Source organism: Entelurus aequoreus, linkage group LG10, assembly GCF_033978785.1.
Source record: "Entelurus aequoreus isolate RoL-2023_Sb linkage group LG10, RoL_Eaeq_v1.1, whole genome shotgun sequence".
Lineage (NCBI taxonomy): Eukaryota > Metazoa > Chordata > Actinopteri > Syngnathiformes > Syngnathidae > Entelurus > Entelurus aequoreus.
The window spans coordinates 66,287,184-66,312,094 of NC_084740.1; the positions used below are offsets into that span (position 1 = coordinate 66,287,184).

Here is a 24,911-nt window from a genome sequence, read left to right on the forward strand (position 1 = left end):
TGTTAGACAAGCCTCCTCTCTTCCTGTTTTTAAATCTCTCTTAAAAACATACTTTTATTCCATGGCTTTTAACACTGAGTGATATCCATCCTGCAATGGCGCCCCATAATACACCTGCTGTGAACCTGTTTTTATATTTTATTTATTTATTTTTTAACGTGTTCTGTTTGTGTTGTGTTGTGTTTGCTCGGTACTCGTATTATCTTTTAACCTGCCCATTGTACAGCACTTTGGCTACCCCTGTGGTAAATTTTAAATGTGCTTTATAAATAAAGTTGATTTGATTTGATTTGATTAGGCTGACCATACGTCCTCTTTTCCCCGGACATGTCCTCTTTTGCGGGACTGTCCGGGGTGTCCGGGCGGGGTTTCTTAAATACCTCAAATGTCCGGCATTTTGAGTTAGGGTTGCGTGTATTTTCAATGTACGTCCAGGATTAAGAAAGGGTTAAACAAAACAAACTGTGGAGGCGTGCGCACGCAGAAACATTCCTGAGGGAGGGGCAGAGACAGAGAGCGAGAGAGCTAGCGAGTGGAGAGCCAGACATGAGAAGAAGAAATGCCGAAACGTAAATGCAACTTCACGGATGATTTGCGGAAAAGGTATTTGTGTTTTCGTCCTGGCCGTGACACATGGAAAGCAGAATGCACTGTGTGCAAAGCAGGAATGTGTATATCTGTGGCAAATAAAGCGGCCAACGATCTACAAGCCCATATCGACACTACAAAGCACAAAACAGCTGAGCAGGGCGAGAGCTCGTCTGCTGTTTTTTGTTTAAATTTAATTAACTTGTTTTGAGGCATTATTTATGTTTAGATTATATACAAGAGAGGGAAGTCTGGGCTTCCCTGCTTAGGCTGCTGCCCCCGCGACCCGACCTCGGATAAGCGGAAGAAGATGGATGGATGGATGGATGGATATATACAAGAGCTTATTTTGAATATTTCTACCTCTGCACTTTTTTCCAAAACTGTGAATGTTACAGAATATAAGTGTGACTTATTTTGTTATACTGTCAACCAGTGTTGGCGTTAACGCACTTTTTGTGTCTTTTTAACGCATTGAAATCAGAAAGGACGCAGATTTTTTTTTTACCATTTGCGGCCCACAGCTAATGTTTCAAAGGCCCACGGCACATTCTAAAAATACTATTAAAATAAACAAAAACATAACAAAAGTGAAATAAAAAAAGCTTACAGGTGAAATGTAATTTAGAAACAGTTGCAATGTTGACTAATAAAACAAAGCTGGTTTTTTTTTTCTTTCAAACGGTCATTGCTCTATCAACCTATCAAACCTATCAAAGGTTCCGATTACTTCACATCAAATATTGCACTTTGAAAACTATTTTTGGTGGAAGATTTTGCATATTTTGTGTGTTTGCCATAAAAAACATAGTTTTGTTTGACAAAAAAGGGCGGAAAACAAACAAACAAACAAAAAAGACAACATAAAAAAACTAAAACATTTTGAAATGAGGGATAGATCTGAAGTTGATGTAGACTCCAGAGATTTAAGCGTTAAATATAACAGTGTTTCCCACACATTAATTTATTTGTGGCGGCCCACCACGAAAGAATTAAGGCCGCCACAAAAAAAAAAAAAAAAATTATTTTTTTATTATTATTATTATTTTTATTTTTTTTTATCCTGTCCAGCTTCTCAGGCAAATCATATAGTTGATGTAGATGCCCATATCGGCTGTTCAGATTTACTTTACAAAAGAGAAGTGTAGGATCAAGATTTTTGGAGCTCTTTGTTCAGTGGATCAGATGTTTGATGAAGCTTTGTGTCTATCTACCACCACTACTGTTTTCTGTTTATTTGTTACTGACTGTGGCAGGACACCTCTGCCTCTGTTTCACTTTATGTTGCTGGTAAATAATATGGTTGTAGTAGTAGGCTAAAGTTAAATTATTTAGTATGCACTAATTAAAGGGGCAGAGCTTTAAGAGACATTTTAGCTTTTATATTTTTATAGGATGTATTTTTTGTAAGAACCACAATTAATAAATATATTTCAGTGAATAACTTATTGTTCAAATCTGTATATAAATATGTACATAAAGTGTTGTAATTATATTGTAAAATGGATGGATGGACGTTTAAAACAAAACTGTTATTAATTAGTAAGTATACATTTTTTGAGCCGTTTTAGAGAAAATCATATCATTGTAGTAAATTATGCAAATTACTCGATGTCATGGTGACCACGCCCATAGCCACGCCCCCACCGCCACAGGTATCTTGGCAGTTTATGGGAAACACTGTATAAAATGTATGTATGCCCTGGCACACTATTATCATCATTTCATGACCGAAGCAAAACACTTTTTACACATTTATACTGAAATAAAAACACCTACAACTTATTAAATAAAAACATAGAAAAAACTACCAGCAGCGGTAAAGTTCAGATCCATGAAGGAAAGAAGAAAGTGAATAAATGTTTTTAACTGCATACATTTACATATGCTTACACATTTGCTTTCTTTTGTATTATTTTTAAAAATGAATGAAGTAACGTTTATGACAACCTTTTTCCAAAACACAATAAAGAATGTGAGATATAACAGAATAATGCATACATTTGTGATTTGTTTTCAAACGCTTACAAAAAAGTGGGACCCCAAAAATTTACTGTGGGACCCTTGATGGGGTCCCTGGGACCCCATTTTGAAAATTCCTAGTGCCAACACTGCTGTCAACAGAGGAGAAAAAATGCTTTATTTAAATAAATATATTATTTATAAAGCCAGTTCGAGTATCATTGGGAAATTTTCACCTAGTCCCGGCCTTTGGCGTGCTGCCCGCCTTGGCACGTGTCCTCTTTTTGGGATTTCAGAATATGGTCAGCCTATTTTATGTTAGCATATTGTTTGTAGTGTTGCACATTAGCATATTGTTTGTAGTGTTGCTCGTGACTTCAAACCCCGGCCGAGTCATACCAAAGACTATAAAAATGGGACCCATTACCTCCCTGCTTGGCACTCAGCATCAAGGGTTGGAATTGGGGGTTAAATCACCAAAATGATTCCCGGGCGTGGCCACTGCTGCTGCTCACTGCTCCCCTCACCTCCCAGGGGTATTTTCTTCTCCATGTGGAAAGTTTGAAGAACATTTGGTACAAATGGCACGTTTTTTTTTACTATAAGCTCACGAGATCAGATTTATAGGTTTGATTCCTCATATCGGCCTATAATATAAATACATATAATAAATAAATCTACTTTTAGATATTGTGTGTGTGCGTGTGTGTGTGTGCGTGTGTATGATGAACAGCAAATGGCGAATGCTTTGACCATATAAGGAAGAAGACTTTTGGGAGCTGGTGGGGTTGAAACAACAGTGGCCAAACGAGGGGGGGCATAGTGGGTAACCAACCACACACACACACACACACACATTTGTGTCTGCTCTGAGTGCATTAAAGTGATTTATTTTGATGTTCACTTTATTTTTTTAACACTTATTGTATAAACTAACATAGTAAGCATAAGTCACATGTTCAACTTTGACCTCATTTATATTCTGCACTACTTTATTGATGATTGATTGATTACTTAGATTATTCATAACCTTCATATTCTCCTTTTTACTACTTTATTAATGATTGATGGATTATTTAGACTATTTATATTCCTCATATTCTCTTTTTCACTACTTTATTGATTATTGATTATTTAGACTATTTCTATTAATATTGTATTTTTCACTATATTGATGATTGATTGATTATTTAGACTTTATTTATATTTTTAATATTCTCTTTTTCACTACTTTATTGATGATTGATTGATTATTTAGACTTTACTTCTATTAATATTCTCTTTTTCACTACTTTATTGAAGATTGATTTATTATTTAGACTTTATTTCTGTTTTTAATATTTTCTTTTTCACTACTTTGATGATTGATTGATTATTTAGACTATTTGTATTCTTAATATTCTCTTTTTCACTATATTGATGAGTGACTGATTATTTAAACTTTATTTATATTCTTCATATTCTCCTTTTCACTACTGATGATTGATTGATTATTTAGACTATTTCTATTCTTCATATTCTCTTTTCACTACTTTATTGATGATTGATTGATTATTTAGACTTCACTTCTATTAATATTCTCTTTTTCACTACTTTATTGATGATTGATTGATAATTTGGACTAACAGATAACAAGTCATTGACATAAAGATGTCTTTCACAAAGGTCAAAAGGTCAACACAACATGTCAGAGAAAGTTTTCAAATGTAATTAAAAGTTTAATTTTTCATCCTTCTTTTCTTACTTGCTTCCTTCATTCCTTCTGTACTTCCTTTCATTCTTTCCTTCCTACCTTCATCGTTTCCTTCTTTACCTCTTTCGTCCTTCCTCGGTTACTTCTTTTGTTACTTCCTTCCATTCTGGCTTCCTTCCTTCCTTTTTTCTTTCCTTACTGGTTTGCTTTCCTCCTTCCTCCCTTTCTTCTTTCATTGCTACCTTCTTTTATTTCTTCCTGCTTTCCTTCCTTCTTTGATTCCTTCCTTGCCTCCTTCTTTACCTTTTCCTTTTATTCTTTCCTCCCTTGCTTCTTTCGTCGCTTCCTTCCATTCTTGTTTCCTCCGCTCCTTGCTTCCTTCCTTTTTTCTTTTGTTGCTATACCTTTATTTCTTTCTTCTTTCTTTCCTTCCTTTTTCCTTCCTTACTTGCTGCTTTTCTTCATTTTTTTACTTTTCCTTCCTTCCTTCCTACTTTCTACCTTCATTCCTAGATGCCTTACTCACTTCCTTCTTTATCTCTTCCTTGTTTCCTTTCTTTCTTCTTTCTTCCCTTGGTTCTTTCATAGCTAACTTCCTTTCTACCTTGATTCTTAACTTGCTTCCTTCTTTATTTTTTCTTCTTTCCTCCCTTGCTTCTTGTTACTTCCTTCCGTTCTTGTTTCCTTCCCTGCTTGCTTACTTCCTTTCTTGCTTCCTTCCATCCTTGCTTCTTCCAATGCTACCTTCCTTTTCTCCTGCTTTCCTTTGTACCTTCCTTCCTTCCTACTTGCTTCCTCTTCATCTTTTTTATTCCTTCCTCCCTTACTTATTTCGTTGTTTCCATTCCTTTCTGGTTTCCTTCTCTGTTTGCTTTCTTCCATCCTCCCTTGCTTCTTTTATTGCTACCTCCCTTTCTTTCTTCCTTGCGTCCTTCCTTTCTTCGTTCTTTACTTCCTTCGATCTTTCTTACCTTCATTCCTTGATACATTACTCACTTCCTTCTTCATATCTTCCTTCCTTGTTTGCTTTCTTCATTCCTCCCTTGCTTCTTTTACTGCTACCTCCCTTTCTTTCTTCCTTGCATCCTTCCTTACTTGCTTCCTTTCTTCGTTCTTTACTGCCTTCAATCTTTCTTACCTTCCTTCCTTATATCTTCCTTCCTTCTTTCCTTCCGTCTGTTTGCTTTCTTTCTTCCTCCCTTGCTTCTTTTTTGCTATACCTTCCTTTTTCTTCCTCCTTCCTTGCTTGCTTCCTTTTTGTTCTTTACTTCCTTCCTTCCATACCTTCATTCCTTACTTGCTTCCTTCTTCATCTCTTCCTTCCTTGTTTGCTTTTTTTCCTTCCTCTTTTGCTTCTTTCGTTGCTGCCTTCCTTCCTTCCTTTCTACCTTGCTTCCTCCTTTACCTCTTTATTCCTCGCTCGGTTCCTTCCCACCTTTCTTCCTAGTGTAGTGTTATTCAAAGTTAAAGTGTTATTGTCTAAAAAGTACAGTAGTGCCTCAACTTACCAGGTAGTAAATTGTACTGTTTTGTAGATTGTGTTGTATACGTTGTGTAGTAAATTGTACTGTATTGTTGTGCAGCAAATGGACTATGAAGGTTTCCAGCTCTTCATGACTTCCTACCTGGACAAGAACATCCCTGAGCAGCTGTGTCAGCGCATTTTCACCTCCTTCAAGAGCAAGACAGGAAACATCTCTCCTGAAAACCAACGTCCCACATCACACAACCTGCTGGGTCAGTCTACACACACACACACTACTACTACACTCTACTACTACACACTGCTACTACACACACAACTACTACTACACACGCTACTACTACACACACTGCTACACACACTACTACTACACACATTGCTACACGCACACTACTACTACTACTACACACTCTACTACTACTACTACACACTGCTACTACACACTACTACTACACTCTGCTACACACACTACTACTACACACACTGCTACACGCGCTACTACTACACACACTGCTATACACACTACTACTAGTACACACTACTACTTCTACACACACTACTACACACACCACTACTACACACTGCTACACACACTGCACTACTACTACACACACACCAACATCCCACATCACACAACCTGCTGGGTCAGTCGACACACTACTACACACACTACTACACACCCTACTACACACACTACTAGACACACTACTACTACACTCTGCTACAAACACTACTACTACACACACTACTACTACACACACTACTACTACTACTACTACACACTACTACACACACTACTACTACACACACTACTAGACACACTACTACTACACTCTGCTACAAACACTACTACTACACACACTACTACTACACACACTACTACTACTACTACTACACACTACTACACACACTACTACTACACACACTACTAATACTACTACTACACACAACTACACACACTACTGCTACACACACTACTACTACACACACTACTACTACTACACACACCACTGCTACACACGCTACTACTACACACTACTACTACTACTACACACACTACTACTACACGCTGCTACTGCACACACACTGCTACACACGCTACTACTACACACACTGCTACACACACTGCTACACACACTACTACTACACACACTACTAGGCACACTACTACTACACACAACTACACACACTACTGCTACACACACTACTACTACACACACTACTTCTACTACACACACCACTGCTACACACGCTACTACTACACACTACTACTACTACTACACACACTACTACTACACGCTGCTACTGCACACACACTGCTACACACGCTACTACTACACACACTGCTACACACACTACTACTACACACACTACTACTACTACTACTACACACAACTACACACACTACTGCTACACACACTACTACTACACACGCTACTACTACTACACACACCACTGCTACACACGCTACTACTACACACTACTACTACACACACTACTACTACACGCTGCTACTGCACACACACTGCTACACACGCTACTACTACACACACTGCTACACACACTGCTACACACACTACTACTACACACACTACTAGGCACACTACTACTACACACAACTACACACACTACTGCTACACACACTACTACTACACACACTACTACTACTACACACACCACTGCTACACACGCTACTACTACACACTACTACTACTACTACACACACTACTACTACACGCTGCTACTGCACACACACTGCTACACACGCTACTACTACACACACTGCTACACACACTGCTACACACACTACTACTACACACACTACTAGGCACACTACTACTACACACTGCTACTGCACACACACTGCTACACACGCTACTACTACACACACTGCTACAAACTACTGCTACACACACTACTACTACACACACTACTACTACTACACACACCACTGCTACACACGCTACTACTACACACTACTACTACTACAAACACTACTACTACACACTGCTACACACACTACTCTACTACTACACACACACACCAACATCCCACATCACACAGCTTGCTGGGTCAGTCAACACACTACTACTACACACACTACTACTACACACACTGCTACACACGCTACTAGACACAATACTCCATCACACAGCCTGCTGGGCCAGTCAACACACCACTACTACACACACTACTACTACACACACTGCTACACACACTACTAGACACAATACTCCAACACACACTACTACTACACTCTGCTACAAACACTACTACTACACACACTACTACTACACACACTACTAGACACAATACTCCAACACACACTACTACTACACTCTGCTACAAACACTACTACTACACACACTACTACTACTACACACACTGCTACACACACTACTAGACACAATACACCAACACACACTACTACTACACTCTGCTACAAACACTACTACTACAAACACTACTACTACTACACACACTGCTACACACACTACTAGACACAATACTCCAACACACACTACTACTACACTCTGCTACAAACACTACTACTACACACACTATTACTACACACACTACTAGACACAATACTCCAACACACACTACTACTACACTCTGTTACAAACACTACTACTACACACACTACTACTACTAACACTACTAGACACAATACTCCAACACACACTACTACTACACTCTGCTACAAACACTACTACTACACACACTACTACTACACACACTGCTACAAACACTATTACTACACACACTACTAGACACAATACTCCAACACACACTACTACTACACTCTGTTACAAACACTACTACTACACGCACTACTACTACACACACTACTAGACACAATACTCCAACACACACTACTACTACACTCTGCTACAAACACTACTACTACACACACTACTAGACACAATACTCCAACACACACTACTACTACACTCTGTTACAAACACTACTACTACACACACTACTACTACACACACTACTAGACACAATACTCCAACACGCACTACTACTACACTCTGCTACAAACACTACTACTACACACACTACTACTACACACACTGCTACACACACTACTAGACACAATACTCCAACACAAACTACTACTACACTCTGCTACAAACACTACTACTACACACACTACTACTACACGCTGTTACTGCACACACTACTACTACACACACCAACATCCGACATCACACAACCTACTGGGTCAGTCGACACACACTACTACTACACACACTACTACACACGCTACTACACACTCTACACACACTACTGCACACACTACTACACTCACTGCTACACACACTACTACATGTACTACACACACTACTACTACACACACTGCTACACACACTACTACACTCATTACTAAACATTCTACACACACACTACTACACAAACACATAGTATTTATATATATTATTATATTGTTGTGTGCAGACAAATAGTATTTGTATATATTATATTGTTGTGTGCAGACAAATAGTATTTATATATATTATTATATTGTTGTGTGCAGACAAATAGTATTTGTATATATTATATTGTTGTGTGCAGACAAATAGTATTTATATATATTATATTGTTGTGTGCAGACAAATAGTATTTATATATATTATTATATTGTTGTGTGCAGACAAATAGTATTTATATATATTATATTGTTGTGTGCAGACAGAGTATTTATATATATTATTATATTGTTGTGTGCAGACAAATAGTATTTATACATATTATTATATTGTTGTGTGCAGACAAATAGTACTTATATATATTCTTATAATATAACTGCGCTTCAGCATCCGCTGACCCCTCTCTGTCAGTTTATGTGGCCTACCACTTGGTGGCTGAGTTGCTGTTGTTCCCAAACTCTTCCATTTTCTTATAATAAAGCCAACAGTTGACTTTGGAATATTTAGGAGGGAGGAAATTTCACCACTGGATTTGTTGCACAGGTGGCATCCTATGACAGTTCCACACTGGAAATCAATGAGCGCCTGAGAGCTGCCCATTCTTTCACAAATGTTTGTAGAAACAGTCTCCATGCCTAAGTGCTTGATTTTATACACCTGTGGCCGGGCCAAGTGATTAGGACACCTGATTCTGATCATTTGGATGGGTGGCCAAATACTTTTGGCAATCTAGTGTATATCTCTAATTTAATTACGGAAGGGATTATGTAAAGATGTCAAATATGTACTAATATGATTCAATTTAAGAGGCTGTGAAGTGTTTACAAAGTACAAGGAAGAAGAATCTTGATAAACATCTTGAACTTTGTGGAAAATGAGATGATTATGTATCTCATATGTGAATTATGACTGGCTTAACTATTAGGAGAACTGCTCTATCCATTGGTGTACATGTTGTTACAATTACAAGGTCAGAACAGGAAGTGAACAAGTATGTTGGAAAATGGGTAGGATTGATTAATTCTTCCCTTTTGGAACATGTTGTAAAGAGAAATTAAAATATGTAATTATTATGTCACATTGTATCTGTTCACATGTTTAAAATAAATTATACTACAACCATCATTGATAATCATGATAATAAATAAAATAGGAAAAGTCCAAATTCAATCAATTATGAAAAGGAAATAAATCATTCATTAACTCTCTTCTTCCCGTTTGTGAATAATGTAACTAAACAAAACTTGTTTCAAATCACGAGTCATCCGTCACTGCCCCCTGCTGGTCGACATTAGAAAATACTTAACCTATTTTCAACTTGTGAGAATGCTCCATTTTATCTAAATAATACATTAACATTTTTCTTAATCATAAAAAAATAGTTTAAAAGTGTTGAAAATAATTCACGTGTTTATACTTGACACTTGACGATTTAAAAAAAAAAAATTTAAAGTTGGAAAAAAAACAATTATGACAGTGAAATAAATAAAATACACTTATATGACAGTTAGGAATGGACAATGTTTAAATAGACCTAAATATTTTCATTATTTAATTTTTTTTTAATATAAACCTTTTTTTATAAACTTCAACATTTACAAAGAGTTGAAAATAATAATCAAAGTAAGTACAAAAAAAGTACAAAACAGCGCCAGGGGGTTATAGATCTAAACATTTGCGATCATAAATCTTCACTATGACGTCACTTTCTTCACTTGATTGACATTCAAGGCACCCGAGGATCTTGTGAGATGATGCTGGCTGCTGCCAGATCAGTGTGAGGGGGGAAAAAGACCGTCAGGAAGGCGAGGAACACTTTTTATTTCATCCGTACCTCCCGTCAAAAGCCTATAAAGACTGACCGCACAGTTCCTGGCTTCACAATAAAAGTGCTGCTTCATCCTGCCTGCGCTAACAAAATAAGAGTCTCAGAAAGCTGGCGCGCACAAGCTAGCAAGCTACGGAGTTTGCCGTCAACGTATTTCTTGTAAAGTGTATAAAAACGAGTATGAAGCTGGACAAATTAGATGCCAAAAACCAACCACTTTCATGTGGTGTTGGGCAGAAAGGTGGACTTTTTTTCTCCTCCACAATGTAAAATCGAAAATGTGGAAGTTGTCAGCACTACTGTGAAGCTTGTCTGATTCCAATCAATGCAAGTCATCAGAATCAGGTAATACACCAACTTATATTCTTGTCTTCATGATAGAAGGGAATCTATATGTTAAACATACATGTATTTTGTACACCTTTAACGTGAACAAAAAAACGTCTAAATAAATAAATATATATATATATATAGATGTATATATATATATAGATATATATATATATATATATATATATATATATATATATATATATATAGATGTATATATATATATATATATATATATATATATATATATATTTATATATATATACATCTATATATATCTATATATATATACATCTATATATATAGATATATATATATACATCTATATGTATATATACATCTATATATATAGATGTATATATATATATATATATATATATATATATATATATATATATATATATATATATATATATATATATATATATATATATATATATAGAGAGAGATAGATAGATAGATAGATAGATAGATAGATAGATCGATAGATAGATCGATAGATAGATAGATAGATAGATAGATAGATATTAGGGCTGTGATTCTTTGGGTGTCCCACGATTGGATTCAATATCGATTCTTGGGGTCACGATTCGATTCAAAATCGATTTTTCCCCGATTCAAAAGGATTCTCTATTCATTCAATACATAGGATTTCAGCAGGATCTACCCCAGTCTGCTGACATGCAAGCAGAGAAGTAGATTTTTGTAAAAAGCTTTTATAATTGTTAAGGACAATGTTTTATCAACTGATTGCAATAATGTAAATTTGTTTTAACTATTAAATGAACCAAAAATATGACTTATTTTATCTTTGTGAAAATATTGGACACAGTGTTGTCAAGCTTATGAGATGCGATGCAAGTGTAAGCCACTGTGACACTATTGTTCTTTTTTTAATTTTTTGTATAAATGTCTAATGATAATGTCAATAAGGGATTTTTAATCACTGCTATGTTGAAATTGTAACTAATATTGATAATGATTTTTTTTTTTTGTGTCGTGTTTGTGTCTCCTCTCAATTGCTCTGTTTATTGCAGTTCTGAGTCTTGCTGGGTCGGGTTTGGTTTTGGAATTGGATTGCATTGTTATGGTATTGCTGTGTATTGTTTTGTTGGATTGATTAATAAAAAATTTAAAAAAATAAATAAAAATAAAAATACTAAAAAATAATTTTAAAAAAATAAAAAATCGATTTTTTTAAAATGAGAATCGATTCTGAATCGCACAATGTGAGAATCGCGATTCGAATTCGAATAGATTTTTTCCCACACCCCTAATATCTATATACATATAGATAGATATACTGTATATACTGTATATGTATTGTTGCGTTGACCAGCTCTTCCTCCCAGGGAATTTAAGTTGCTGGTCACTCCCAAGTTCTTTTTATGGCACATAAGCTGAAGTTTAAATTGATCACCAGGCAGTAGTTGGTATTTTGTGGTTTATTCTCAAAGCTTTGAAGACAAACGTGAGACCAATCCAGTACAGAAGCGTTCCCCAGCCCAGCCAAGATCGATCTCCCCCAGACGTTCTCCTCTACCCCCCTCTTCCCCTCCCTCCTCCCCACCTGTTGTCTCCTAGCCCAGCACCGCTTTGTCCCCTTATCTCAAGAATGTTATGGGAGTCTCAACAGAGAGAATATTCAACGCTCTGACTCTCTCAGCAAGGACACTCGTAATGCAAGCACTTTGTACCAGACGAAACATTAGCTGATTAAAATATGACTATAGGAGATACAAAAGAAGTAACTATTAAATATGGATATATGTAATTATCCACTTCCGTCAGTATGTATGAGGTAGATCACCTCGACTTGGTCGTTTAAAAAGTAGCTTGCCTGCTGTAAAGTGTGGGCACCACTGGTTTAAAGGTTAAAATAAATCACAATGTTAAAATAAATAGATGAATGATTAAGCAAGGGATAACTGTAGAAATATGTAAATACAATATTCATGAGGGGTGTCTTAAAATAGTAGAAGATTGGATTCAAAGAGTCGACACAGCTGAAGACTTTTAAGACATTTTTCACTTTACCGTCAAAGTTTAGGAACTTGAAGCTACTTGTGGGTTTTTATTATCATCTGCTCAACTTGATGACGTTCCTCCTCCATGTTGTGTCCAAGGCATGAATGGTAGAAGCACCCCGTCTGTGATGTTGGGACATCGCCCCGAGCACGCGGGCAGCACGGGCCCCGCCTCGTCCCCTTGTTGGTCTCGCTCCTCCTCACGAAGGTCCACGGCCGAGGCTGGCACTCCGGAGGGGCCGGGCCGCTCCCCGTCTGGTCGGGTCAGACCCGACAACGCCCCGACCCCCGACGTCGAAGCACCCAGGTCGCCTGTGTCGCCCCTCAAACTTTCCCCCGGTGAACTTTCTTTTCCATAAGACAAAAAGTTCAGCAGATGTCGACATTAAAGCCCGCGTTTCTGTCGGCAGAGAGAAGTGAGGAACATCCGTCTCTCCCAAGGAGCCCGTCGCCCCACAGGGGGTCCCCGCAGCCCCAGGTGGTCTTCCTCAAGGACATCGTCTGCTACCTGTCTCTCCTGGAGCGCGGGACACCCGAGGACAAGCTGGAGTGTGAGTGACATGTCACCAGCCTTTGCAGGCCGCCACTAGGTGGTGGTCTTTTTATCATACTTCAAATACAGAGATTGTCCAAAAGTAACGATTATTTCTGATGCTACAACGCCTTTGTTGTCACTTTCGATACAATACGTTTATATATCATGTCCACAGAGCTGGAGCCTACATTAGTTTGGCAATTAAAACTAACGATGATGTCCTGTCCAGACACTCAGGCAAATCATATAAACAAAACCAGTTTTCTTTTAAGTCATACAGAAATTGATCAGAATTGTTTATCTATTTTATGGAGGAATGTAGTTAATCAATACATCTGGCACCCAATCTCATTTAAAGGTATCGATTTTTAATCAATAATCGTTTTGAATCGAGAATCGATTCTGAATTGAATCGTTAGCCCTGAGAATAGTATTGAACCGAATCGTGTGGTGCCCGAAGATTCACAGCCCTAATGGCAAATCCAATGCAAATTAGCATAGAGCTAACACATTTTCAAAAGCCCCACCATACTTTTGAGCGCCTTCTTCTTGCTTTGTTAGCATCGAAAATAGAAAACAAAAAACTAATGCACAAATTACTATTCCTGGTAATTATGAGGAAGTCTTACCCTCAGTATTTCTTTAAAGAACACAGAGAGGCGGCAGGAACAGGAAGTCCCCCGATAAAATTGTCCAAAAACAGCACCACTTCTGAGCGTGCTAATGCTAATAATATTTTAAAGCCAATTTTGAAGCCGTACACCTCAGTCATATAACTTGTTACTTGACACATGATAATTGTTAGCATGCTAACTTTTCTAGCCAATTTTGCAGCCGAATACGTCAGTCATATAACTTATAACTTGACACATGCTAACTTTTAGCAATCTAGTTTTTTAAAGCCAATTTTGCAGCCGTACACCCCAGAGTCATATAACTTGTTACTTGACACATGCTAACTGTTAACATGCTAACTTTTTTAGCCAATTTTGCAGCCGCATACGTCAGTCATATAACTTATAACGTGACACATGCTAACTTTTAGCAATCTAACTTTTTAAAGCCAATTTTGAAGTTGTACACCCCAGAGTCATATAACTTGTTACTTGACACATGCTAACTGTTAGCATGCTACCTTTTTTAGCCAATTTTGCAGCCGCATACGTCAGTCATATAACTTATAACTTGACACATGCTAACTTTTAGCAATCTAGCTTTCTAAAGCCAATTTTGCAGCCGTACACCCCAGAGTCATATAACTTGTTACTTGACACATGCTAACTGTTAGCATGCTAACTTTTTTAGCCAATTTTGCAGCCGCATACGTCAGTCATATAACTTATAACGTGACACATGCTAACTTTTAGCAATCTAACTTTTTAAAGCCAATTTTGAAGTTGTACACCCCAGAGTCATATAACTTGTTACTTGACACATGCTAACTGTTAACATGCTAACTTTTTTAGCCAATTTTGCAGCCGTATACGTCAGTCATATAACTTATAACTTGACACATGCTCATTTTTAGCAATCTAACTTTTTAAAGCCAATTTTGCAGCCGTACACCCCAGAGTCATATAACTTGTTACTTGACACATGCTAACTGTTAGCATGCTAACTTTTTTAGCCAATTTTGCAGCCGTATACGTCAGTCATGTAACGTATAACTTGACACATGCTAACTTTTAACAATCTAACTTTTTAAAGCCAATTTTGCAGCCGTACACCCCAGAGTCATATAACTTGTTACTTGACACATGCTAACTGTTAGCATGCTAACTTTTTTAGCCAATTTTGCAGCCGCATACGTCAGTCATATAACTTATAACGTGACACATGCTAACTTTTAGCAATCTAACTTTTTAAAGCCAATTTTGAAGTTGTACACCCCAGAGTCATATAACTTGTTACTTGACACATGCTAACTGTTAGCATGCTACCTTTTTTAGCCAATTTTGCAGCCGCATACGTCAGTCATATAACTTATAATTTGACACATGCTAACTTTTAGCAAGCTAACTTTTTAAAGCCAATTTCGCAGCCGTATACCACAGAGTCAAATAACTTGTTACTGGACACATGCTAACTATTAGCATGCCAACTTTTTTAGCCAATTTTGCAGCCGTATACGTCAGTCATATAACTTATAACTTGACACATGCTAACTTTTAGCAATCTAACTTTTTAAAGCCAATTTTGCAGTTGTACACCTCAGTCATATAACTTATAACTTTACAAATGCAAATGTTTTGAAGCCAATTTTGCAGTTGTACACCTCAAAGTCGTATAACTTATAACTTGGCACATGCTAACTTTTAGCAAGCTAACTTTTTAAGACAATTTTGCAGCCGTACACCTCAGTCATATAACTTGTTACTTGACGCATTCTGTTAGCATGCTAACATTTTAGGCTGATTTTGCAGCCGTACACCTCAGAGTCGTATAACTTATAACTTGACACATGCTAACTTTTAGCAAGCTAACTTTTTAAGACACTTTTGCAGCCGTACACCTCAATTCATATAACTTGTTACTTGACACATGATAACTGTTAACATGATAACTTTTTTAGCCAATTTTGCAGCCGTATACGTCAGTCATATAACTTATAACTTGACACATGCTCATTTTTCGCAATCTAACTTTTTAAAGCCAATTTTGCAGCCGTACACCCCAGAGTCATATAACTTGTTACTTGACACATACTAACTGTTAGCATGCTAACTTTTTTAGCCAATTTTGCAGCCGTATACGTCAGTCATATAACGTATAACTTGACACATGCTAACTTTTAGCAATCTAACTTTTTAGAGCCAATTTTGCAGCCGTACACCCCAGAGTCATATAACTTGTTACTTGACACATGCTAACTGTTAGCATGCTACCTTTTTTAGCCAATTTTGCAGCCGCATACGTCAGTCATATAACTTATAACTTGACACATGCTAACTTTTAGCAATCTAACTTTTTAAAGCCAATTTTGAAGTTGTACACCCCAGAGTCATATAACTTGTTACTTGACACATGCTAACTGTTAGCATGCTACCTTTTTTAGCCAATTTTGCAGCCGCATACGTCAGTCATATAACTTATAACTTGACACATGCTAACTTTTAGCAATCTAACTTTTTAAAGCCAATTTTGCAGTTGTACACCCCAGAGTCATATAACTTGTTACTTGAAACATGCTAACTGTTAACATGCTAACTTTTTTAGCCAATTTTGCAGCCGTATACATCAGTCATATAACTTATAACTTGACACATGCTAATTTTTAGCAATCTAACTTTTTAAAGCCAATTTTGCAGCCGTACACCCCAGAGTCATATAACTTGTTACTTGACACATGCTAACTGTTAGCATGCTAACTTTTTTAGCCAATTTTGCAGCCGCATACGTCAGTCATATAACTTATAACTTGACACATGCTAATTTTTAGCAATCTAACTTTTTAAAGCCAATTTTGCAGCCGTACACCCCAGAGTCATATAACTTGTTACTTGACACATGCTAACTGTTAGCATGCTAACTTTTTTAGCCAATTTTGCAGCCGTATACGTCAGTCATATAACGTATAACTTGACACATGCTAACTTTTAGCAATCTAACTTTTTAAAGCCAATTTTGCAGCCGTACACCCCAGAGTCATATAACTTGTTACTTGACACATGCTAACTGTTAGCATGCTAACTTTTTTAGCCAATTTTGCAGCCGCATACGTCAGTCATATAACTTATAATTTGACACATGCTAACTTTTAGCAAGCTAACTTTTTAAAGCCAATTTCGCAGCCGTATACCACAGAGTCAAATAACTTGTTACTGGACACATGCTAACTATTAGCATGCCAACTTTTTTAGCCAATTTTGCAGCCGTATACGTCAGTCATATAACTTATAACTTGACACATGCTAACTTTTAGCAATCTAACTTTTTAAAGCCAATTTTGCAGTTGTACACCTCAGTCATATAACTTATAACTTTACAAATGCAAATGTTTTAAAGCCAATTTTGCAGTTGTACACCTCAAAGTCGTATAACTTATAACTTGGCACATGCTAACTTTTAGCAAGCTAACTTTTTAAGACAATTTTGCAGCCGTACACCTCAGTCATATAACTTGTTACTTGACGCATTCTGTTAGCATGCTAACATTTTAGGCTGATTTTGCAGCCGTACACCTCAGAGTCGTATAACTTATAACTTGACACATGCTAACTTTTAGCAAGCTAACTTTTTAAGACACTTTTGCAGCCGTACACCTCAAGTCATATAACTTGTTACTTGACGCATTCTGTTAGCATACTAACTTTTTAGGCTGATTTTGCAGCCGTACACCTCAGAGTCGTATACTTATAAATTGACACATGCTAACTTTTAGCAAGCTAACTTTTTAAGACACTTCTGCAGCCGTACACCTCAAGTCATATAACTTGTTACTTGACGCATTCTGTTAGCATACTAACTTTTTAGGCTGATTTTGCAACCGAACACCCCAGTCTTATAACTTGTTACTAGACAAATGCTAACTGTTTGCATGCAAAAATTAGCAAGCTAATGCTAGCATACCAACTTTAGGAAGTACATCATGAGATGTTCTGTTTTCCAGTCATGTTCCGGCTCTACGACAGGGACGGTAACGGCGTCCTGGACAGTTCTGTGAGTGCCCCCCTCACCCCAATCTTCTTCTGTTTTCTATCCTGCGCCGCCAAGAATAGAAAACTAGGCTGGCATAAACAAAACCCTCTTCTGGACTTTCTAGTTTTTACACGACACGCAGGACTTGTTTGTGTAAGTCTGTCCTCTTTGGGTAGGAGCTGGACCGCATCATCAGTCAGATGGTGCACGTGGCCGAGTACCTGGAATGGGACTCCACAGAACTGCGGCCGGTGAGCGCCGTGCGAACACATGTATCATGTGAAATATGTAAATACGATGACAGTGAGGTGCCAAACACAAACTGGCTGGACACTTCATTAGGCACGCGTGTGACAATGTTGGCGACACTTTCAGATTCTGAAGGAAATGATGGAGGAGATCGACTACGACCGAGATGGGACCGTCACGCTGGAGGAGTGGATCCGAGGAGGCCTGACCACCATCCCTTTACTGGTGCTGCTGGGCATGGACACGGTTTGTGCTGGTTTTTTTTTTTATTTTTACATGAGGAAACTTTTGTACATTTGTAGAAAACCGTCCATTAATTAGAAAATTATGGTATTGTAAAACTATTTTATTTATTTACTTATTAATATTATTAAAAAGTAAACATTAAAAATATTTTTATTAAATAAAAAAATATAACAATTTAAAATAAATACTTTAAAAGAAACATATATTTTAGAAAAATAAATCAAAGTCTTAAATGAGTGTTTCTTTAACCATTGGAACGATCTGTTTCTCAGCTGGAGTCTTTACGGGGCGCAAGGGTACTCTGTTGTAATGCACTTTTCCACCACTTGTGGCAGAAATGACAAATAGAAGTCGGGAGCTCGTCACGGTGTCCAAACATTTTGCCCTGGGGGCCGCATTGGACTAAAACAATTGGTTGAGGGCTGTAAAATTGGCTAAAAAAGTTAGCATGCTAACAGTTAGCATGTGTCAAGTAACAAGTTATATAACTCTGGAGTGTACGGCTACAAAATTGGCTTTAAAAAGGTAGCTTGGTAACAGTTAGCATTTGTCAAGTTATAAGTTATATGACTCTGATGTATACGGTTGCAAAATTGGCAAAAAAAAGTTAGCATGCTAACAGTTAGCATGTGTCAAGTAACAAGTTGTGTGACTCTGAGGTGTACGGTTGCAAATTTGGCTTTAAAAAGTTAGCTTGCTGAAGTTAGCATGTGTCAAGTTACAAGTTATACGACTCTGACGTATACGGCTGCACAACTGACTAAAAAAGTTAGCATGTTAACAGCATGTGTCAAGTAACACGTTAAATGACTGAGGTGCACGGCTGCAAAATTGGCCAAAAAAAAGTTAGCATGCTAACAGATAGCATGTGTCAAGTAACTTGTTATATGACTCTGAGGTGTATGGCTGCAACATTGGCTTAAAAAGTTAGCATCCTGAAGTTAGCATGTGTCAAGTTATAAGTTATACGACTGTGACATATACATCTGCAAAATTGGCTAAAAAAGTTAGCATGCTAACAGTCAGCCTGTGTCAAGTAACATGTTATATAACTCTGTGTATGGCTGCAAAATTGGCTTAAAAAGTTAGCTTGCTGAAGTTAGCATGTGTCAAGTTATAAGTTATACGACTGACATATACGGCTGCGAAATTGGCTCCAAAAGTTAGCATGCTAACAGTTAGCCTGTGTCAAGTAACACGTTATATAACTCTGTGTATGGCTGCAAAATTGACTTAAAAAGTTGACTTGCTGAAGTTAGCATGTGTCAAGTTATAAGTTATACGACTCTGACGTATACGGCTGCACAATTGGCTAAAAAAGTTAGCATGCTAACAGTTAGCATGTGTCAATTAACACGTTATCTGACTCTGAGGTGTACATCTGCAAAATTGGCTTTATAAAGTTAGCTTGCTAACAGTTAGCATGTGTCAAGTTATAAGTTATACGACTCTGACATATACGGCTGCAAAATTGGCTAAAAAAGTTAGCATGTGTCAAGTAACAAGTTATATGACTCTGAGGTGTATGGCTGCAAAATTGGCTTAAAAAGTTAGCTTGCTGAAGTTAGCATGTGTCAAGTTATAAGTTGTACGACTCTGACTTATACGGCTGCGAAATTGGCTACAAAAGTTAGCATGCTAACAGTTAGCATGTGTCAAGTAACACGTTATATAACTATGTGTATGGCTGCCCGTAGTACTGACCGAAGAATAATGAACTAAACTAAAAAACTAAAATTGGCTTAAAAAGTTAACTTGCTGAAGTTAGCATGATAACAGTTAGCATTTTTCAAGTAAGACGTTATAAGACTGAGGTGTTGAAAAGCTGAATAAGTTAGCATGCTAACAGGATGCGTCAAGTAACAAGTTAAATGACTCTGACGTGTACGGCTGCAAAATTGGCAAAAAAAAAGTTAGCATGCTAACAGTTAGCATCTGTCCAGTTATAAGATATATATGACTGACGTATACGGCCGCAAAATTAGCGCGTGTCAAGTAACAAGTTATATTACTCTGAGGTGTATCGCTGCAAAATTGGCTTAAAAAGTTAGCTTGCTCACAGCTAGCATGCTAACAGTTAGCATTTGTTAAGAAATAAGTTCTAAGACTGAGGTGTTCGACTGCAAAATCAGCTTTAAAGTTGGCATGCTAACAGTAAGTATGTGTCAAGGAGCAAGTTATGACTCTGAGGTGTACGGCTGAGCCTCAAACGAGAGCACAGTCCATCGCGTACTTCTGAGTTGTGACCCTGCCATCTTGTCTTTTCTAGAACGTCCAGGAGGACGGTCAGCACGTTTGGCGCCTGAAGCACTTCAACAAGCCGGCCTACTGTAACTTGTGCCACGCCATGCTGCTGGGCGTACGCAAGCAGGGCCTCTGCTGCTGCTGTCAGTCCAACATGGCCGACGAGTGTGTGTGTTGTGTTACATGTACGACTTCTTGTGCCCCCGCAGTGTGCAAGTACACCGTGCACGAGCGCTGCGTGTCCAAAAACATCGCCGCCTGCATCAGCACCTACGCCAAGTCTCGTAGACACACCCAGGTGAGCGCGCGCGCACACACACACACACACATTGTGACGTAGTGCTGTTTGATTGAGGTGTGTGTGTGTGTGTGTGTGTGTTCTGGCAAGGCTTACTTAATGGGGACATCGCTCTGTTTACACTGTCACATTTAGGGGACCTCTGACGGTATGGGGACAAAAAAAACAGGGAAGCCTTTTTAAATGATAGTCAGATCCATTCTATATCCTTCTATATATGGTAGTTGGAGTTGCAGACAACTTCATTACTGCTAAATAGCAGTTTTCAGTAATGTCACAGAAGATGCAGGATTTGCTTTAACATTTAAGTGGTGAAACTTCCTATAAGAGGACAGCTGTAGTGCTGTATTGTGAGGATCATGTCATATTTCATTAGAATTTTTTTTCTTTTTTTAAATGGTCCTCAGTAGTCACATACAAATTTGTGTGAATTATGCAAAATTATTTAAATTTGATCCCCATGAACCATATTACTGTATTTTCCGCACTATAAGGCGCACCGGATTATAAGGCGCGCCTTCAATGAATGGCATATTTCAAAACTTTGTTCACATATAAGGCGCACCTATGCATCCATTAGATCATGGGTGTCAAACTCTGGCCCGCGGGCCAAATTTGGCCCTTGAGGTGATATCAAATTAACACTAAAGCTGGCCCAAATGCCAGCCAGCCAGCCAGCCAGCCAGCCAGCCAGCCAGCCAGCCAGCCAGCCAGCCCAACGAATGCTGGCCCAGTCACATAACATGATAACATGTGCATTAGAATGCAACGCATACTTCATCAACAGCGATACAGGTTACACTGAGGGTAGCCAAATAAAAAACTTTAACACTGTTAGAAATATACGCCACACTGTGAATCCACACCAAACCAGAATCCTTTGCAGCACTAAGTCTTCCAGGACGCTACAAGGTGTGTGTGTGTGCTGGGGGGAGGTTTGGTGGTAGCGGGGGTGTATTTTGTAGCGTCCCGGAAGAGTTAGTGCTGCAAAGGATTCTGGGCATTTGTTCTGTTGTGTTTATGTTGTGTTACGGTGCGGATGTTCTCCCGAAATGTGTTTGTCATTCTTGTTTGGTGTGGATTCACAGTGTGGCGTATATTTCTAACAGTATTAAAGTTTTTTATACTGGCACCCTCAGTGTAACCTGTATCGCTGTTGATGAAGTATGCGTTGCATTCGCTCGTGTGTGCGTACAGAAGCCGCACATATCTTGTGACTGGGTCTGAACAATGTTTGAATGGATGAAAAGCGGACGTGACGATAGCTCGAAGAGTACGTTAAAGGTTAATCTGTTCAACCTTGGCCCGCGGCTTTGTTCAGTTTTAAATTTTGGCCCACTCTGTATTTGAGTTTGACACCCCTGCATTAGATGGAGCTGCGCTAAAGGGAATGTCAACAAAACAGTCATATAGGTCAGTTAAACTTTATTAATATATTACAAACCAGCGTTCTAACAACTCTGTTCACTCCCAAAATGAATAAACAGCCGATTTACTCGTGTTACAGTAAATCAAACGTGCAATCACAAAATAGTAACACTCCAAATAGTGCAGAGCAATAACAATATCAATAACTCAACGTTGCTCAAACGTTAATGTCACACAACACAACACACAAAATAAACATTTAAAGCTGACTTTCTGAAGTTATTCCTCATCCACAAATCCCTCAAATTCTTCTTCTTCAGTGTCCGAATTAAATAGTTGGGCGAATACGGCATCCAAAATGCCCGGCTCCGTCTCGTCAAAGTCATTAAAGGCCTACTGAAATGAAATTTTCTTATTTAAACGGGGATAGCAGGTCCGTTCTATGTGTCATACTTGAACATTTCGCGATATTGCCATATTTTTGCTGAAAGGATTTAGTAGAGAACATCGACGATAAAGTTCGCAGCTTTTGGTCGCTGATAAAAAAAGCCTCGCCTGTACCGGAAGTAGCGTGACGTCACAGGTTGTGGAGCTCCTCACATCTGCACATTGTTTACAATCATGGCCACCAGCAGCGAGAGCGATTCGGACCGAGAAAGCGACGATTTCCCCATTAATTTGAGCTAGGATGAAAGATTTGTGGATGAGGAAAGTGAGAGTGAAGGACTGGAGGGCAGTGGAAGTGATTCCGATAGGGAAGATGCTGTGAGAGGCGGGTGGGACCTGATATTCAGCTGGGAATGACTAAAACAGTAAATAAACACAAGACATATATATACTCTATTAGCCACAACACAACCAGGCTTATATTTAATATGCCACAAATTAATCCCGCATAACAAACACCTCCTCCCTCCCGTCCATATAACCCACCAATACAAATCAAACACCCGCTCAACACACTCAATCCCACAGCCCAAAGTATCGTTCACCTCCGCAAAGTTCATACAGCACATATATTTCCCCAAAGTTACGTGCGTGACATGCACATAGCGGCACGCACGTACGGGCAAGCGATCAAATGTTTGGAAGCCAAAGATGCGTACTCACGGTAGCGCGTCTGCTATCCAACTCAAAGTCCTCCTGGTTGTGTTGCTCTAGCCGGCCGCTAATACCCACCTACAGCTTTCTTCTTTGCTGTCTTCATTGTTCATTAAACAAATTGCAAAAGATTCACCAACACAGATGTCCAGAATACTGTGGAATTTTGCGATGAAAACAGACGACTTAATAGCTGGCCACAATGGTGTCCCAAAATGTCCGCTACAATCCGTGACGTCACGCGCAAACGTCATCATACCGAGACGTTTTCAGCAGGATATTTCGCGGGGAATTTAAAATTGCACTTTATAAGTTAACCCGGCCGTATTGGCATGTGTTGCAATGTTAAGATTTCATCATTGATGTATAAACTATCAGACTGCGTGGTCGGTAGTAGTGGGTTTCAGTAGGCTTTTAAACTTTATTAATATATTACAAACCAGCGTTCTAACAACTCTGTTCACTCCCAAAATGAATAAACAGCTGATTTACTCGTGTTACGGTAAATCAAACGTGCAATCACAAAATAGTAACACTCAAAATAGTGCAGAGCAATAACAATATACCAATAACTCAACGTTGCTCAAACGTTAATGTCACACAACACACAAAATAGACATTTAAAGCTCACTTTCTGAAGTTATTCCTCATCCACAAATCCCTCGAATTCTTCTTCTTCAGTGTCGGAATTAAATAGTTGGGCGAATACGGCATCCAAAATCTACGTCTCGTCAAAGTCATTAAAGGCCTACTAAAATGAAATTTTCTTATTTAAACGGGGATAGCAGGTCCATTCTATGTGTCATACTTGATAATTTTGTGATATTGCCATATGTTTGCTGAAAAGATTTGGTAGAGAACATCGACGATAAAGTTTGCAACTT

At 38.2% G+C, this 24,911-nt stretch overlaps 2 protein-coding genes across 4 annotated transcripts in view; one reads left to right on the forward strand and one right to left on the reverse strand.

Annotated features, from left to right (window-relative positions):
• The window catches only part of fhip1b (FHF complex subunit HOOK interacting protein 1B), a 716,414-nt gene that overhangs the window by 402,334 nt on the left and 289,169 nt on the right, over positions 1-24,911 (reverse strand). The gene's annotated exons all lie outside the window — the stretch shown is intronic.
• LOC133658934 (diacylglycerol kinase beta) overlaps positions 1-24,911 on the forward strand; it is a 125,686-nt gene that overhangs the window by 15,999 nt on the left and 84,776 nt on the right. For 2 of the 3 annotated variants that reach the window (XM_062061460.1, XM_062061461.1), the window contains 7 exons: positions 5,827-5,980; positions 13,448-13,687; positions 13,759-13,899; positions 18,493-18,542; positions 18,698-18,772; positions 18,897-19,016; positions 21,286-21,558. In XM_062061460.1, coding sequence (XP_061917444.1) covers positions 5,827-5,980; positions 13,448-13,687; positions 13,759-13,899; positions 18,493-18,542; positions 18,698-18,772; positions 18,897-19,016; positions 21,286-21,558 — 1,053 coding nt within the window. The remainder of the gene's footprint in view (positions 1-5,826; positions 5,981-13,447; positions 13,688-13,758; positions 13,900-18,492; positions 18,543-18,697; positions 18,773-18,896; positions 19,017-21,285; positions 21,559-24,911) is intronic. The other variant, XM_062061462.1, reaches the window with a different exon arrangement.